At 39.0% G+C, this 18,511-nt stretch overlaps 1 protein-coding gene across 1 annotated transcript in view; it reads left to right on the top strand.

The window, feature by feature from the left end:
• Positions 1 to 18,511, top strand: part of PDIA3 (protein disulfide isomerase family A member 3) — a 28,227-nt gene that overhangs the window by 5,203 nt on the left and 4,513 nt on the right. Inside the window, exons 2-9 of the mRNA XM_006778141.2 lie at positions 4,649 to 4,727; positions 7,456 to 7,573; positions 12,681 to 12,788; positions 14,138 to 14,267; positions 16,486 to 16,602; positions 16,907 to 17,032; positions 17,333 to 17,515; positions 18,315 to 18,423. Coding sequence (XP_006778204.2) covers positions 4,649 to 4,727; positions 7,456 to 7,573; positions 12,681 to 12,788; positions 14,138 to 14,267; positions 16,486 to 16,602; positions 16,907 to 17,032; positions 17,333 to 17,515; positions 18,315 to 18,423 — 970 coding nt within the window. The remainder of the gene's footprint in view (positions 1 to 4,648; positions 4,728 to 7,455; positions 7,574 to 12,680; positions 12,789 to 14,137; positions 14,268 to 16,485; positions 16,603 to 16,906; positions 17,033 to 17,332; positions 17,516 to 18,314; positions 18,424 to 18,511) is intronic.

Here is an 18,511-nt window from a genome sequence, read left to right as displayed (position 1 = left end):
GAGAGTCCAAAGTAGAATATTGGTGGCCAGGGGTTGGGGGAGAGAGAAATGGAGGGTTATTGTTGAATGAGTACAGAGTTTCAGTTTTGCAAGATGAAGAGTTCCATGGATAGGCTGTGGTTATGGTTGTGCAATATATGAATGACCTAACTGTTCAGTTGAAAACGGTTAAAATTTGACCAGTTTTGTCTAAAGTACACACCTTCTGTTCTTCCTTTGAACTTAATAGCATTGTGACTGTTCTTATAGCTTTGATCACACTCCCCTTTACCTGATGACTCTGGTCTCAGCTCCTTGATAGTCCCTACCAGGTCTACTTTCCCTTCACTCACATAAACTATATTTAAAAGTCTCAGTAAAAGTAGGTTTACAGATGTGAGTACATGAAATACTGAGTTTATTCTTATAGGAGGAACCTGCAACCTGGATATGTGCCCTGACCAAAGAGCTAACCCTAAACATTTCAGTTTATGGGTCGATGCTCCAACCAACTGAGCCATACTGGCCAGTGTAACAATGGTTATCAATCCATGGGATAGCTCAGTATAGCTGGGATCAAACCCCCAACCTGGGTATGTGCCCCAAGTGGGAATTAAACCAGAACTTTTTGGTGTACGAGACGATGCTCCAACCAACTGAGCCATACTGGCCAGTGTAACAATGGTTATCAATCCATGGGATAGCTCAGTATATCCATGCTAATTAATTTTTCAACCCCTGCCACAATTACCCTTAATTTAAAACTATATTTAAAAGTCTCAGTAAAAGTAGGTTTACAGATGTGAGTACATGAAATACTGAGTTTATTCTTATATTATTTATTAATTTTTGTATTTTCCATATAAACAACTTTTGCCCCACTCTGTAACTTTCACTTGCTTCTTACTCTGGTTTTCACTGCAGGTGCTCCACTGACTTGTTGAGGGTTACACTAGAAATCCTGTAGTGAAGACAGTTTGAACCAGAAGGATGTGCTAGAAGCGACAAATTTTGTTTTCAGCCTTTTTTAAAAAAATATATATTTTATTGGTTTTTTTACAGAAAGGAAGGGAGAGGGATAGAGAGTCAGAAACATCGATGAGAGAGAAACATCGATCAGCTGCCTCCTGCACACCCCCTACTGGGTATGTGCCTGCAACCAAGGTACATGCCCTTGAACCCGGGACCCTTAAGTCCGCAGGCCAACCCTCCATCCACTGAGCCAAACCGGTCAGGGCTGTTTTCAGCCTTCTTGACAGTAACTACAAAGTCAACAGAAGTCTCTCTTCTGTTTCTTCTTTATTCTCATTGCTACCATGCTGGACCAAGCTTTCATTTCTGCCATGCAAAATATATTATCTCTAGGTGGCATTTTTCTCTCTGCTTTCCCCCTTGTCAGGCCTGTAATATTGCTGGCTGGTGTAGTCTTTATACACATAATACATTTATTATCTCTTAATAGCAAAAGCGCTTCACAGTTCTCTGAATGTATCATTCTCACTAGTAATTTTGTCTTCGTTTTACTGTTCCCTTTATCTAAAATATTCTACCATGTCCTTTCTGAAGCCTTAAAGGCCCAGACCCAAATCTTACTCCCTTGAACATACATTTTTTAACTTTTGAAATTTTATTGTCCCAAAAGCCTGGATTTCTCAGATAAATTGGTTATTTTATGGTATTAGATCAATTGTAATTTGTGTATTTTGCTACAACCGAAGTACTCAAAATTTTAATTTCTTATGCAATAGTAAAGGAATATAGAGGATATAATGAATAAAAGCATATTTCAGGCACATCTAAGATACCACTGATTGAGAGAAAAATTATTTTTTTGAAAATATGTTTTTATTAATTTCAAGAGAGGAAAGGAGAAGGAGAGAGAGAAAAATTGATGAGAAAGACACATCATCAATCAGCTGCTTCTGGCATGACCCCTACTATGCTCTGACCAGGAATCCAATCGTGACTTCCTGGTTCATAGGTCGGTGCTCAATCACTGAGCCACACTGGCCGGGCAGGAATCATTATTTTATGTCTTACAAAGATAGAAATACTACCATTGAAGCTATTACTGATTGGAAGACACATTCCAATTTCAAATATGGTAAAATGTGCATCTGTAAAATGCAGTATAAGGAATACCATTTATTCTACTAGGTCTAACAAAAAGACCTATACAGTTGAAGCCCCCTGTGTACCCCTTCCCCATCTTATGCACTCCCCCATCCTGAATTTGGTATTTATCATTTGGTCCTTTTATACTTTTAATGTGTGTGATAGTATGTGTGTGACCCTAAGCAACAGCTAATATAATATTACAGTCTTTTTTTAAAAATACCACCTTTTCTTCATTTAAGCTTTCTAATGATTTTTTAATAGAACTCCTAAAGACCTTGAAGAATATAAGCTCTTGTAGTTCTTTGTTTTAAACAAGTTTTAGGGGCAAATGCTTCCACATTGCTTATTCATCACTTACATTTTGAGACCAGGCTGGCGGGGCTCAGTGGTTGAGCATTGACCTATGAACCAGGTCACGATTCGATTCACAGTCAGGGCATATGCCTGGGTTGCAGGCTCAATCCACAGTGCGGGGTGTGCAGGAGGCAGCCTATCAATGATATTCTGTCATCATTGATGTTTCTATCTCCCTCTCCCTTCTTCTCTGAAATAAGTAAAACTATTTTTTAATAAATTTTGAGACTGTTGATTATGAAATATATCAGCTCAAGTTTCTTCTATGTTTCCTTCCTTTGCTTTTCTTATTCTATTTTTGCTATTTGGAGAGATTACAGAACTATTCACCTTCTCAAAGTAACCCCTCAGCAACCCATTGGCTTTTGAAGAGATGATACACAGCTAGTGCTAGCTGTACACTAAGGAGGATTATGTTGCTCCTCTCCCCCCATTGCATATACAGTATATTTATGTCACTGTTAGGACTTTCAGGCAGAGGAGCAGGTGTTTCTGATGGCCCTCTGGGAACATTCTAATTGACAATGTTTTATTCTCATCAGTTCTTGTAGCCAGGTGAATTGTATAGCTATAAAAATCAGGCCTACACACTTTTTCTTGTTTTAAATATATTTTTATTGATTTCAGAGAGGAAGGGAGAGGGAGAGAGAGAAACATCAATGATGAGAATCATTGATGGCTGCCTCCTGTGCGCACCCTACTAGGGAATTGAGCCTATTACCTGGGCATGTGCCCTTGACCAGAATTGAACCCGTGACCCTTCAGTCCTCAGGCTGACACAATACCCACACTGAACCAAACCAGCTAGAGCTGGCCTATGCTCTTAAATATGTCATTCAGATGCTGTGATTCAGTTGAGGGTGGGGGAAAACCCCCAGTGAGTTGCTAGAGTATCTATGACGAATGAGTACCTTCTGGGCTCCATTCTGCTATCCCCTCAAACTGGGTTTCTGGTCAAAACGTCATATTGAAGGGATGGAGAAAAAATACTTGATGGTGATTCTTACTGAGTCAGTATTATACTTGGAACCGTACAGGGTTCAGTCACTATATATATATACTAGAGGCCAGGTGCACAGATGTGTGCATGGATGGGGTCCCTTGGCCTGGCCGGCGATTGGGGCTGATCAGGGCCATCTCACCCAGTCCCGATTGGGGCCGGCCAGCCAGGGGGAGGGAGGGCAGGAGGTTGGCCGTCCTGGCTGCAGGACGTTGGCTGTGGGAGTGCACTGACCACCTGGCTGGCCGAGGGGAGGGACTGCGGGAATGTGAAAAATCAATAAAATATATTTTGAAAAAAAAACGTCATATTGAAGGGATAGAGAAAAAATACTTGATGGTGATTCTTACTGAGTCAGTATTATACTTGGAACCTTACAGGTTTCAGTCACTATATATATATACTAGAGGCCAGGTGCACAGGTTTGTGCATGGATGGGGTCCCTTGGCCTGGCCGGCGATTGGGGCTGATCAGGGCCATCTCACCCAGTCCCGATTGGGGCCTGCCAGCCAGGGGGAGGGATGGCAGGAGGTTGGCCGTCCTGGCTGCAGGACGTTGGCTGTGGGAGTGCACTGACCACCAGGGGGCAGCTCCTGCATTGGGCGCCTGCTCCCTGGTGGTCAGTACATATCACAGCAATCAGCCGTTCGGTCGACCAGTCATAATGGTTGCTAAGGCTTTTATATATAGAGATTTTTTTTTAATATATATATATATATATTATTGATAAGGGAGAGAGGGGGAGAGAGAAACGTCAGTGATAAGAGAGAATCACTGATCAGCTGTTTCTTGCAGGCCCCCACTGGGGATCAAGAGACAAACTGAGCATGTGCCCAGATTGAACTGTGACCTGGTTCATAGGTCAACACTCACAATCACTGAGCCCCAGGCAGCCCTTTACCTCTTTAATGTGAAAGATACTTTTGACTACCACTTTCAGGACTCAGTTGCACTTTTATTGAGAAAATAGATGTTGCTTTGGACTCATCTCCTATAGAATCAACCTTAGGCTGGAGATAATACTTTTATCTTCTGAGAGCTTTGGTTTACCCTAATTACTAATGGGGGTTGTTCAGATAAAGCAGCTACTAGTTCTGAAGTAGTATAGTTTGGGGTTCTTCCTAGAGAAATAAAGTTAGACTTACAGGATTAAATTGAGAATTTGGCTTTTTTTTTTTTTTTAATATATCTGTATAGGTGTGGACACTGCAAGAGGCTTGCCCCTGAGTATGAAGCTGCAGCTACTAGATTAAAAGGAATAGTCCCATTAGCAAAGGTGAGTATAGGTGGATTCTTCATTTTAAAAAATGAGGTGGGGTGTTTTTTTTTAATGTGAGAGAGAGGAAGGAAAGGGAGATATAAAAATATCGATGAAAGAGAAACATCAATCGGCTGCCTCCTGCATGCCCCCAAGTGGGAATCAAGACTGCAACCTGGTCTTGTACCCTGGCCAGGAATCAAACTGGTGACCTCCTGGTTCCTGGTTCTGCTGCTCAACCATTGAGCTACACAAGCAGGGCAAGCTTTGTTGTTTTTAATCGTCACCTGAGGACAGGGGTCCTCAAACTTTTTAAACAGGGGGCCAGTTCACTGTCCCTCAGACCGTTGGAGGGCCGGACTATAGTTTTAAAAAAAACTGTGAACAAATTCAGCAACAGGCAGCGGTGGCAAAAACACCCGGCCAGCCGGATAAATGTTTTTGGCGGGCCGTAGTTTGAGGACCCCTGCCTGAGGATATGTGGGGTGCTTTTTTTTTATTGCTTTTAGAGCGGGAAGAAGCGGGGGGAGGTGGGAGAGAGAAACATCCAACTGGAGTGGAACCCACAACCTGGGTATGTGCCCTGACTGGGAATCTATCCCACAGCTTTTTTGTGTATGGGACGATGCTCCAACCAACTGAGCCACCTGGCCCTTGTGTTTCCTTATTTCTTAAAAAATGAAAATATAAAGAAAGAGGGCAAGATATGATCACTGTTTATTGTACACTGTTTATTCTACATCTATTAAATGGTTTCTGTACCATAAATATAACTTTTCATAAAAAAGGAAGGCAACATGGCTATGGAAGTATTTATTTTTATTTGTTGACAAGAGAAATGTGAATGGTGTAGATGCAGATCAAATCTGCACATACCACCAAAAAAAAAATAAAATTGATGTTAATCATTGGGTTCTGATGACTTATCAAAGAATCACTTATTTGGTAAGGGCCCTTAGAATACACTTGGCTTAAGAGACATCAGCTGGGACTGGGTGATGGAGGTGATGATGCAGTGAAGGGCCTCCTGCTCTGAGTGCAGGGACAGGGACAGAGCCTCTACTCGGTGCCAGGTATTCTACTTGCATTGTCTTTTTAATCCTCACAGGAGCCCCCCAGAGAAGGCACTCTTTTTTATTTATTTTTTTTAAGTCCTCACCCAAGGATATGTTTCTTGATTTTAGATAAAGGAAGGGCGAGAGAAACATCGATTGGTTACCTCCCATACATGCCCTGACCAGAGATCAAATCCATAACCTGGTTATGTGCTCTGACCGAGAATCGAACCCGCAACCTTTTTGTGTATGGGACGATGCTCCAACCAACTGAGCCACCTGGCCAGGGCAAGAAATGAGGTATTTTAAATAATAGTTTGTAAAATTAACATTTCCTCTACTCTTATGTTGCTAAGAGAGAACATTAGTTTCTGGAAAAATACACAGGTGACTATTGTATCAATTATAGTTTCAAACTATTAAAAGTAGTGGAACTGGGCTGGCTTTAGCTCAGCGGTTCCTTCGCATACAAGACTTCCTAAAAGTAGTGGAACTAAGGGAATTATTGACAAAAGAAACATGTAAAATATGGTCACTACGAATTAAGAGGAAATACGGAAAGTAAGAGTACAGTAGTCAAGATTAGAAGAAAATTATTGAGTAAATAATTCCTTATACTATCATGATAGTCACGATGTGGAATAGGAAAATAGCATGAGGATGTTGATTATTGGTCTACTACAAACATGTATGTGCTTTTATAATCAAAGTAATGCTTCCAGAATTTTGCATTTATTCTGTATTAAACCCATATTTATTCCAGTCTTAAAGCTCACATCTCAGCCAGTCTCAAATAGTTCATATTTATTTGAACTCTTGGAAACTGCTTTTTTTAAAAAATTGATTTTTAGAGAGGGAGGGAGAGAAACATCAATGTGAGAGTGAAACATCAGTTGGCTTCCTTCTGCATGCCCGACACTGGGTATTGAGTCTGCAACCTGGGCATGTGCCCTGACTGTCTTTCGGTGCATGGGATAGCGCCCAGCCAACTGAGCCACACTGGCCAGGGCAGAAACTGCTTTTAATCCTAATGTTTCTATGGCAGCTTGTCATAGAAAAAAGGAGTTTGGTTTTGATTTAATTTCTGTCTTAATGTAGCTATAGCCTGTATTACTTTTCTGAACCTCAGGATTCTCTCAGGTGATTAAATAGATGGAAATTGCCTTCTTCTTCATTAGTATCATTAAATGTCATGTTATAGTTTAGCCAAGATTCATACTAGCTCAGGTATTCAAGTATTGGTAACTTTGCTAATAACTAGATGATTTGCCAAATCAAATTATACTCCACCCCAGCTAAATAGTATGTACACCTATCCATGTATCCTCTTGATGATAATCATTATCAAAATAAGCCACTGTTACTAACTTAAGTGATTTATCCCTCACATGTTCTGGGGCAGGAAAAAGGTGGAGACCATTTTAGACAATAGAGACTCCAAGGGCAGAATTTAAATTGTCATTTGTATGTTTTGTATGAGGCCCAGGGATCTAAATTTAAAAGATTTCCTTAGGTAGTTCTTATGTAGCTAGCCCAGCACCAGTCTGCCTTTAAAATCTAATGTTCCATGGCATGTATGTCAAGAATTGTTTGATTCTTTATGACTTGACCAATCTTAATATTTGGAAATATAGGAAGAACCTATAAGCAGGCATTTGGATAACAAGTGGTTTATACATTTTAATCTTTAGGTTGATTGTACTGCCAACACAAACACCTGTAATAAGTATGGAGTCAGTGGATATCCAACCCTGAAGATATTTAGAGATGGTGAAGAAGCAGGTGCTTATGATGGGCCCAGGACTGCTGGTAAGGATGCTTGAAGTATCCTGTTCTTTGTAATGTGAACAGGACAATTTTCTATACAACATACTTTCGGTCTTTAACCGTTTGACTGCTAAGGAGCGCAATCGCGCTCTTATGTTACTCCAAAAATGCGAAGAGCACGATAGCGCTCCTGTTTTTTTTTTTATGCCAAGACTGCGGAGAGCGTAATAATGCTGCTCCAAAACACTAGAATTTGTATAAAAGTGTTTTACATTTTTTCCCATACACGCGCAATTAGTGCTGCAGTTTTGGCATATGTCCGAAAAAATACGTCAGCAGCCAAACGGTTAAAATTTATATTCTAAGAGGTCAGTTTGGTAGCTAACAAAAAACTTCTCTAAATGAACAGATTATGTAAGTAATATAGAAAATACTTGAACTTGAGTTATACTAGGCATTTTTTCATTTGACAAATATTGTTGAGTACTCTGGGCTAGGTATTCTGGACATTCTAGGTGCTCAGTATTTATTGATAAACAAAACAGACAGTTCCTACTCTTGTGATGTTTACATTCTAGGAGATGAAAAGAAGGCAACAAATAGGTTTAAAAGTACTTAGAGGTTTCTACCACTTCACATCCATTAGGATGGCTACTATCAAAATAACAAGTGCTTGCGAGGATGTGGAGAAACTGGAACCCTTTTGAATTGTTAGTGTGAATGTAAAATGGTGCAGCTTACTATGGAAAACAGAATGGCAAGTTATTAAAAATAGACATCATATGATCTAACAGTTCTACCTGGGTATATACCCAAAAGAATTGAAAGCAGGATCTCAAAGAGATACTTGTACACCCAGGTTTATAGCTCCATTAGTCAACAATAGCAGAAAGGTAGAAGCAACCCAAATGTCCATCAGTGAATGAGTGGATACACCAAATGTGGTATATTAATAATAATAATAAATTATATATCAATGTGTATATCATACAATGATATACATGTTTAAAAGGTATTTTGGACATGAACTACAAAATGGTTGAACCTTGAAGACATTATGCTAAGTGGGATAAGCTAGTCACAAAAAAGACAAATACTGTGTGATTCCACCTATATGATGTTCCTACAGTAGTCTAATCCATAGAGATGGAAAGTAGGATGGTGATTGCCAGGGGCTGTAGGGAGGGCAGAATAGGGAGTTATATAAGCAGTGGAATTTCAGTTCTGCAAGATAAAAACAGTCCTGGAGGTTGATTGTATAACAGTGTGGATGTACTTAATGCCACAGAACTGTACGATTAAAAATGGTTAAGATGGTAAATTTTATGTTGTATATTTTATCACAGTTTAAAAAATTTTAATGTTACCCTGGCTGGTATGACTCTGGATAGAGCGTCAGCCGCGGACCTAAGGGTCCCAGGTTCAATTCCAGTCAGGGGCACATACCTCGGTTGCAAGCTCCTCCCCGGCCCAGGCTCTTGTCAAGGCTTATGCAGTGGGCAGCCAATCGATGTGTTTCTCTCACATCGATGCTTCTCTCTGTCTTTCCCTCTCTCTTCCACTCTCCCTAAAAATCAATGGAAAAATATCCTCGGGTGAGGATTAACAAAAACAAAACAAAAATTTTAATGTAAAAAATGTATATGGATAAGATAAATTCAGCTAGTGGTAAGAGCATGAAAGGAGGAAAATAATACCAGTTGATGTGGTCTTGGGAGCACCTCATAGTTAGGTGATGAGGGAAGTAACATTTGAGCTGAGACCTGAGTGACAGGAAGGAGCCAGCCATGAGAAAATCTGGATCAGAACCTCTAGGCAAAGGGAAAGCCAGTGCAAAAAGGCCTTACACATAACTGAGCTCGGTGTACCCAAGGCACAGGGACCATGCGGCTTGAAGGCTGACAAAGACAGTTTTATCTTCAGTCTATCAAGTCCAGGCACATTTTACCTTCTATAATGGTAAACTAATAAGAAAAATCAATGGAAAAATATCCTTTGGCTCAGTGGATAGAGCGTCGGCCTGCGGACTGAAAGGTCCCAGGTTCGGTTCCGGTCAAGGGCATGTACCTGGGTTGCGGGCACATCTCCAGTGGGAGATGTGCTGGAGGCAGCTGGTCGATGTTTCTCTCTCATCGATGTTTCTGACTCTCTATCTCTCTCCCTTCCTCTCTGTAAAAAATCAATAAAATATATTTAAAAAAAAAAAAAAAGAAAGAGGTTCAGTTTGGGCATTTTAGGCGATGTGAAAATTTTTCAGTGTGATTGTTACCCATGCACAAAGCTCTACATAGCATGATCCATTCCTAATTCTGAAGACTGCTTCACTTTAGGACTTTTGTCCTGGCTGTATTCATAGCCTGAGCTGATCTTCCCTGTGTTTGCATGGCTTGCTCCTTTTTCAGATCATGGCTTAAATTTTACCCTCCACCTCCCCAGGCTTTCCCAGAGCGGAAGGAAAAGGGAGAGAGAAATGGAAACATCGATGAGAGAGAATCATTGATTGGCTGCCTCCTGCACACCCCACACTGGGGATGGAGGCCACAACCCAGATATGTGCCCTGACCTGGAATCGAGCTATGACCTCCTGGTTCATAAGTTGACGCTCAACCGTTGAGCCACAGCGGCCGGGGTAGAGATTTCCTATGAATTGCAAGCTCCAAGAGAGCGGAGGCCTTGTTTGGTTTATATACTACTCTGTTCCCAGCGCCTCCACTGGCACCAGTGGTGGATACTCAGGAACTCTTTAATGCAGGAATAAATATTTTAGGCCAACTGGTATCATTTAGTCAAAACTCCAAATTTTTTTCATATTATTTTTTCTGAGCTTAAAATCATTAATGAAGAACCCATGTTACCATTCAGATTTTATTCGTTTTATTTAGGGTAAAGTCAGCAATTAGAGTTTAATTAATATGGTTTTTCTAAAGTTGGACAATAAGTAAGAAAATTGTAGATAAACCCAACCAGGGGGTTATTTGCTTCTAGGCAAATATTCTCACTTGGACTTGCAACTTAGGTTTTTGTTTTTTTTTAACTCGAAAATTTCTCAGCATTTGACTGGGAGGTGAGATGTTTGGCTACTTAGGATGGATTATTTTGTTCATGTACTCCTTTAAGAACTATACTGTTAGCCTTCCTACATAAAGTGGTTATTCAGTGCTCCCACTATACCTTCCAGAGCATTTAAATACTCTTGGAGAAAAGTAACACTTTTCATCATAACCCTGAATTAAAAGTTTTCATAATAATTTATATTGTGATATAGTAATAACAGTCCCCTCAAAGACTAAACAATTCATTCCAGTTTCAACTAACCTGTTGATACAACCCATCCTCTGCAATGGAGGAAAACATGTAAGGGGGAGGGGGATCCATGAGAAAATCAACCTTACAAAGTAAGGTAGTTAAACAGTATTCTGTGTCAACCAGTTAGCAAATTATTAGAGTACTTATAAGAGAAAATGGGTGGAAGAGGTAGAATATTATGGAGACTTGCACTGTCTCTGGTCTGTAAGCATTTTGAACCTATGAATGGTTTTAGGCCCCAAAAGAAAGTAGAATAATGGTCTGTCAACTAGGTTTTAGGATAAAAAGATATTTTTGTGTGTGCTTATTACGTCTAAATTATTTTATCTAGCCCATTTCACCTCAGTAGGAAAGTATGATTTGGGTGGATCCTGTAGGTGGAATGGTTTTACCTGTATGTAGTTAAACTCCTGTTCAAGCTTGCCCAGTCATTGCATTTTCTGCTTTTAAATTTTAGTAAGACTATAAGTAAGTCTTTGTGCTACTTGAGAATAAGGGAATTGTTATTATCTGCAAAATGATGTTTTCTGAACTTATGTGCTAGGTATTATTCTTAAAGCTAGGTATATATCAGCAAAACAAACAAAAATCCCTGCCGATTTGGAACTTACTTTGTAGTGGGGAGAAAGAGATAAAAATATTAAGGATCAAGTATATTAATTAGATGGGTGAAAAGTTTTGTAGAGGAAGATAAACAAGAAAGAGATAAAGGAACTTTGGAGGTTGAATAGGTTTTAGTTACAATAGGATGGTCGGCGAAGGCTTCATTAAGGTGATATTGAGCCCAGCCGGCGTGGCTCGTTAAGCGTGGACCTATGCATCAGGAGGTCACAGTTCGATTCCTGGTCAGAGCACATGCCTGGGTTGCAGGCTTAATCCCCAGTGTGAGGTGTGCAGGAGGCAGCCAATCAATGATTCTCTCTCATCATTGATGTTTCTACCCTCTCTCCCTCTCCCTTCCTCTCTGAAATCAATAAAAATATATTTGAAACAAACAAAGAGCAAAGGATGCCCTGGTACTTACTGATGGTGGATACACAGGTCAGGAGTGTTCTAGGCAGAGAATTATATTCACAAAGTCATTATTTAAATTTGTACTGTTGTAAACACTTCACTACATCACTAGTAGGGGTATAAATAAGTAGTCTCTTGGGGGCGGGGGCAGTTTAACAATTATAAATGCAGTTACTGCTCTAGCTGGTTCGCTCAGTTGTTACAGCATCGGCCCTCGGATTGAAGGGTCTCAGGCTTGATCTCTGACCCTGGTCAGGGCACATGTGGGAGACAACCAATCGATGTGTTTTTCTCTCTCTTTCTCCACCTTCTCCTTCCCTTCCACTCTCTCTATTCCCATTGAAATCAATGGGAAAAATATCCTTGGGTGAGGATTAAAAAAAAAAAAGTTGTTTATTTTAGAATCATTTATAGCAGCAAGAAATTTGAAATAAATGTCCATCAGTTGTTTCTGGTTAAGTAAATTTTGGTACATCTATACAATTAAATACTATGTATGCATTCGTAAAAAAGATTGAAGGAGTTCTATGTACATTGACATAAATTGTCTCTAAATTATGGTAAATGACAAATAAAATACAGAACAGCATATATGTATGCTGCTGGTTTTTTGTTGTTGTTGTTGTTTTTTTAAAATATATCTTACTGATTTTCTACAGAGAGGAAGGGAGAGGGATAGAGAGTTAGAAACATCGATGAGAGAGAAACATCGATCAGCCGCCTCCTGCACACCTCCCACCGGGGATGTGCCCACAACCAAGGTACATGCCCCTGACCGGAATCGAATCTGGGACCCTTCAGTCTATAATCTTTCTTCTTATCCTTTAAGATGGAATTGTCAGCCACCTGAAGAAGCAAGCAGGACCAGCTTCAGTTCCTCTTAAGACTGAGGAAGAATTTGAGAAGTTCATTGGCGATAAGGATGCTTCTGTGGTGGGTAAGTAGCAAATATTTAATTATGCCACAGAATCATCGACTTGCTTTCAAAAACACTGTATGTCTGAGTAAACAACAAAGTTAAAACAGTTTTGGTAACATTGGAGACAGTTAAAAATACAACTCACAGAATTAGCTCAGCATTTCTATAATGGGGAAAAAATTGGTGTTTTGAGTGTCTTTGTTCTTACAGATGTAAAAATGTAATTTCAATGAAAGGGCTGAAATAGGAATATCTTCAGCTTTTTCTACCATGTCTTAAACTCTTAACTTTAACTCAAGTAATAGGGTAGTTATGACTGAAAATAGGGTTTTAAGGTGGCAGGACACAAGTAAATAATAGACCTCTGTGTCTGCTATTTTCACAATCATGGGGAATTTAAAATTTAAGATCACATTGCTATGTATTTATTTTTACAGCTATCTTTGCTTTCCCAAGTGTTGCAGTATCTCATTTTATCCTTAAAATAACTTGAACCAATTCTACATGTTGGGTGTTCTTTGTTTTGTTTTATATGTATAATACATTTGACTAAAGAATAAATTTAAACATATAAGCTGTGTTTGTGCTTCTCTTAATCTCCTAATATTATAATAAAACTGACTTTCTGGGACTAGAAGATAGTTTATAATTTAGATTTGGCTAAAAGCCATTTATCAGCTGGATTTTACTAATTCAGTATATTTTACAAGGAGTTAACCACAAGCAGACATTTATTAAACATTTGTTTCATTCACTTTTCTAAACTTGAAGTTTCTAAAGAAAAGACAAAAAAATATGGTGAAGTGATTTACCTTTATTTTGACATACTGCCTTATTTAATCCTGAAACTTTAAGGAGTTATGCAATTTGCACAAATAATTTATTTAATTGTGAAAAACTAAGACTTGAACCCTGACAAATCCTCTATTTTGGCTTATTCAAAAATATTTTAAAAGGTACAGGAAGAATTCTCATCCTAAGGGTTTTGTCAGATTTCCAAGGTAGTCATGGCAGAGCAGACCCAATCCTCCTGCCTTCGTTGCTTTGCTTGTCCATAATGGAATAAAGGCTTTAAAAAAATAGAATTTAGCCCTCGCTGGGTAGCTCAGTTGGTTCGAGTGTCGTCCCGATATGCCAAGGTTTCGGATTCGCTCTCCAGTCGGGGCACATACAGGAAACAACCATTATGCATAAATGGGTGGAACAACAAATGCGTGATTGATGTTGCTCTCTCTACCCTCCACACTCCCAACCCTGACCCTTTCTGCTCTAAAAAATTCAATTTAAAAAAGTAGAAGAATTTAAAAGTTTTGAATTATATCTCGGCATTTACTATTTCTCCCTTGTGTTTGACATTTCTCATATAGGTTTTTTCAAGGATTTATTCAGTGAAGCTCACTCTGAATTTCTAAAAGCAGCCAGCAACTTGAGGGATAACTACCGATTTGCACACACCAATATTGAGTCTCTGGTGAACAAGTATGATGATGATGGAGAGTAAGTGTCTGAGATGTATGCCCTTGTAAATCTATGGACCAAGTGCTATTGTGTGAACTGGTGATTTTTAATGCTTGACTGTTTTTTAAAGATTTATTGAGCTCTTGCTAGGCATTAAGCTAAGTTCTGGACACTGTTGCAACCTTTGAGGGCAACTTGTAGGTAGAAACAGTGAATATATGTAAAAATGTAAGTGTGAAGTGAGCATTATAGGTGTTATGATAGACATATGCTGGGAAGAGTGGAATTACAAAGGAGAGGGGTGATTTTATTTTCTTCTGGAGTGCCGAGTAGCATCAGAAAAATCTTCCTAGAGGTGAGGCTTGGTATGTGTCTTGACAGATGAATTTTTCCAGGCAGGTTATGGCACTTGGGATAAAAATTATTCCGGATAGAGCAGCAAGAGTGCTGGCGATGAAATGTAAAACAATCTAGGCATGTTAGGACTTGTAGTAACAAGTCATAGTGGAAGGTAAGGTTTAGAGAGCTAAGAAGGGACCAAATTATAAATGTTAAGTGCCATACAGAAGAATTTAGATTTTAGATTTTAGACATTTGAGCTCCATTGGAAGACTTTGGGTTGAAGAATAATGTTAATGTGTTTTAAGAGAAAAGTCACTGGCACCCATATGGTGGTGGTTTGAAATGGGAGAGATGGCAAGGCAATCAAGAGAGTAAACTAAGGGTGACATCTGAGAGTAAAAATTAAGGTAGTATTAGGAGCAATGAAGAGGAAGGACTGAGTAGTAAAACATAGGGCTTAATTCCTATGTGTGAAAAGGGGAAGAGCTAGAGTCTAGGCTTCTAAAGTGACTGGGCCCATGACAGTCATCGTCAAGCTAGGAAAAAGGACAGAAACAAATTGGGGGGTAATGATTATGCGTTCTATTTTGTCACAGTGAATTTGAGGGGTTCATGTGACATCCAGGTGGTGAAGACCCAGTGGATAGACAATTGGATAGATGAGACTAGAAATCAGGAGAATTTCTGAGCTAGAGATAAAGATTTATAGGTCATCCACATATGAATGATTATGGGAACCATTGGACTAGATAAGATCACTCAGGGTGAGCACATAAAGCTTTTTAAAAGTGTGCCAAGGGCTAGTGTTACTTAGTCATATTTAACAAACTATGTAGTGTTTACTGTGTCATTTACTGTTAACTCATTTAATTCTCTTAACAACCAGATGAGACAGATCTATTATTTTCCCTATTTTACAGAGGAGAAAACCCTCAGAGAGGTTAAGTAATTTTTCTAGCTTTACATAGTAAGTGGCAGAACTGGTATTTGAACCTAGAAAGTCTGGCTGCAGAGTTGGCAGCCTTGATCATACGGTTCTGCCTTTTAGATTGAGAGACACCAGGTCTATAAATGGAACTGGAGCCATTATGGCTCACTAAGGACACTATGTGTCAGCCTTTTAACCTTAGATTTGTTCATTGTGGCTGCCTCTCACGCTCCCATTTAAATTGGTCTACCAGCACCCGATTAAAAGTTTCACTGAAAAGTTTGTGACATTCTTATATGAAGATGTCTTAAGGTGCCCTATTCACATTCTTGCTTTGCCCAGCATGTATTTGTAAACTTGGTTTATTGGTATAAAGAAATCTAGAACAAAGGAATTTTCAATGAACTCAAGCCAAATATTATAATTGTATACCTACCTATAGAATATTACAGCTGGGAAAAATCTTAAAGATATTTTCTCTAATAAAGTAATTTTCTTTCTGTGTAGGAGAGTGGCAGGACAAGGTACCTTCCAATAAGAGCAAGCTCTGCTTTATTGTATTGCACATATTGGGGCTTTGGAGGGAGTTGTTTGTATTTGTTATAGTTTTTAAAGGTTAAACATTAATCATCTACTCTAACCCCCTTTTGTACTGATGAAAGAGCTGAAGCCCAGAAGAATTAAATTGATGCCTGGTGCAGGGTCTTTGAAATAGTGGTAGAACTAGAATTAGAACCAAGATCTCATAACTTTTCAATCCAGAGTTTATTAAACCCTTAAGCCCAATTATTACACTTGAGATTAAGTTAGTTAGCATCTTAGTGTTGATAAGAAGGTCATGTTGCCAAGTCTGTGGTCCCCAAAAAGAGTCCTTATGTGCTTAAATGGTGATAGTAAAAGTGGCAGCAAGAGTAGATAATCTGAGCTTTAAATAAAAGATGGGAGACAGTTCTGCTATCTACGTACTAAGACTTTTTTTTTTTTAAGAGGTATCACCTTGTTTCGTCCTTCACATCTGACGAACAAGTTTGAAGACAAAACTTCGGCATATAAAGAACAGAAAATGACCAGTGGCAAGATTAAAAAATTTATCCAGGAAAACATGTGAGTACCTCTTTATAACTTGTTTGGGATTTCTTGGCTTCATTATATATTGTATTTCTCAGTTATTAAACTAAGCCATGTTTTGGATTAAATAGTCTCAGTCAAGGGATTATAATAATAATAGTTGAAGTTTATATTAAAGCAGTCATGTGTGAACCCTAGAACTCCATTGTCCTGCAAGGTATATCGCTCAGTACTTGTCCTATATGTTGAAAATTTCTTTTTAAGTTCTATCAGTTACTTTGATAATTCCGTAATACAAATATAAACCTACCAAATTTGATAATGTATTATTTCATTTCAGTTTTGGTATCTGCCCTCACATGACAGAAGATAATAAAGACTTGATACAGGGCAAGGACTTACTTGTGGCATACTATGATGTGGACTACGAAAAGAATGCTAAAGGTTCCAACTACTGGAGAAACAGGTAATAAGGGTCGTATTTCCCCTTTGTAAACAGGCTTACCCAGGGTGTAAACAGTTCCTTCTAGCTATCCTGTTACCATGTGTGATGGGAGAGCAGACAAGAATGAGAACAGTTCATACATAACAAACTATTTCTAAAATCTATTGGACATATCTTCCATAGGTATGCCTTTGCCTTGTGGGCTGCATGGACTATAAAACTTAGTCTTTGCTTTCTAGACTCTTGCTTCTTGGTTTCAGAAGTGCTGTACCACCCTGTTGTAATCTTGGCATAGGCATAAATTTCTCTTGTTTCCCACAGGGTGATGATGGTAGCAAAGAAGTTCCTGGATGCTGGACACAAGCTTAACTTTGCCGTAGCTAGCCGCAAAACCTTTAGCCATGATCTTTCCGATTTTGGTTTGGAAAGCACTGCCGGAGAGATTCCTGTTGTTGCTATCAGAACTGCAAAAGGAGAGAAGTTTGTCATGCAGGAGGAATTCTCGTGAGTTACATGTTAGCCTGGGTTTGGGATTTGATTCTTCAAGGAAACTATTAAGCCTTTTACACTACTGAGAATTTATAAAGGTGAATGTTCAAATGTGAAGATAGGTCTTCTAGTCAACACCTTATGACTCACTTTTCTCAATTAATTACAGGTCCTTACTTTAAGGATCATGATAAATCATAATGAAAGATGGCAGCTTGGAATTCTTACATGATTGTTTCCACCCTGCCATTAGAAATAGTACCATAAAGAACACTAGACAATCTCTTTGAAATTTATGTAATTTTAGACCAATATCTTCTCAACCTACAGAATATTTTTTCTTCTTGGAATAGCACATTGGCCTACAGTAAACTCAGGGAAGTGGAGAGGTCTTAGGTCCCCAGATAATTTTTGATTTTCATCGTCTGAGACTTTGGGAGATCAACACAAGCGAAAATCTTACTTGTGAACGAATCAGTAAAATGAGATTTCATAAATAGGCACTGTTCTCTAAAGCAACAAATTAAAACTGGTCCTTAGGTAGAATTGAATTTTCAGAAGACCAATGTTTTCTTTTCTGCCCTTTAATCCACAAAGAACACACTAGAAATACTAAGAAGTGATTGGTTTTTTGTTCAGTCAGTAGTCCTGAATATTGAGAGATAAGAGTGCCCCCCCCCATTTTTTTAAACTTCCAATTTCATTCTAATCTTGAAATTAAAGCTAAAATATGGAGAAACTATTCGAAGAAATTGCTTTTAATCCTCTCAGTGATGGGAATAAATTAACCTGACACTTGCTTTCCAATTGGCAGGCGTGATGGCAAGGCTCTTGAGAGATTCCTGCAGGATTACTTTGATGGCAACCTGAAGAGATACCTAAAGTCTGAGCCAATCCCAGAGAGCAATGATGGGCCCGTAAAGGTGAGGTGCTCATGGCCTCCCCAAGCTTGTACGCAGCCTCTCCTCATTTCTTCCAAAAATGCTGGTCTAAGTGAAGACCTTGTTAGTT

The sequence above is a fragment of the Myotis davidii genome, unplaced genomic scaffold, assembly GCF_000327345.1.
Source record: "Myotis davidii unplaced genomic scaffold, ASM32734v1 scaffold46, whole genome shotgun sequence".
In the NCBI taxonomy this organism is placed as follows: Eukaryota; Metazoa; Chordata; class Mammalia; order Chiroptera; family Vespertilionidae; genus Myotis; species Myotis davidii.
This window is presented reverse-complemented; position numbering and strand designations above follow the sequence as displayed.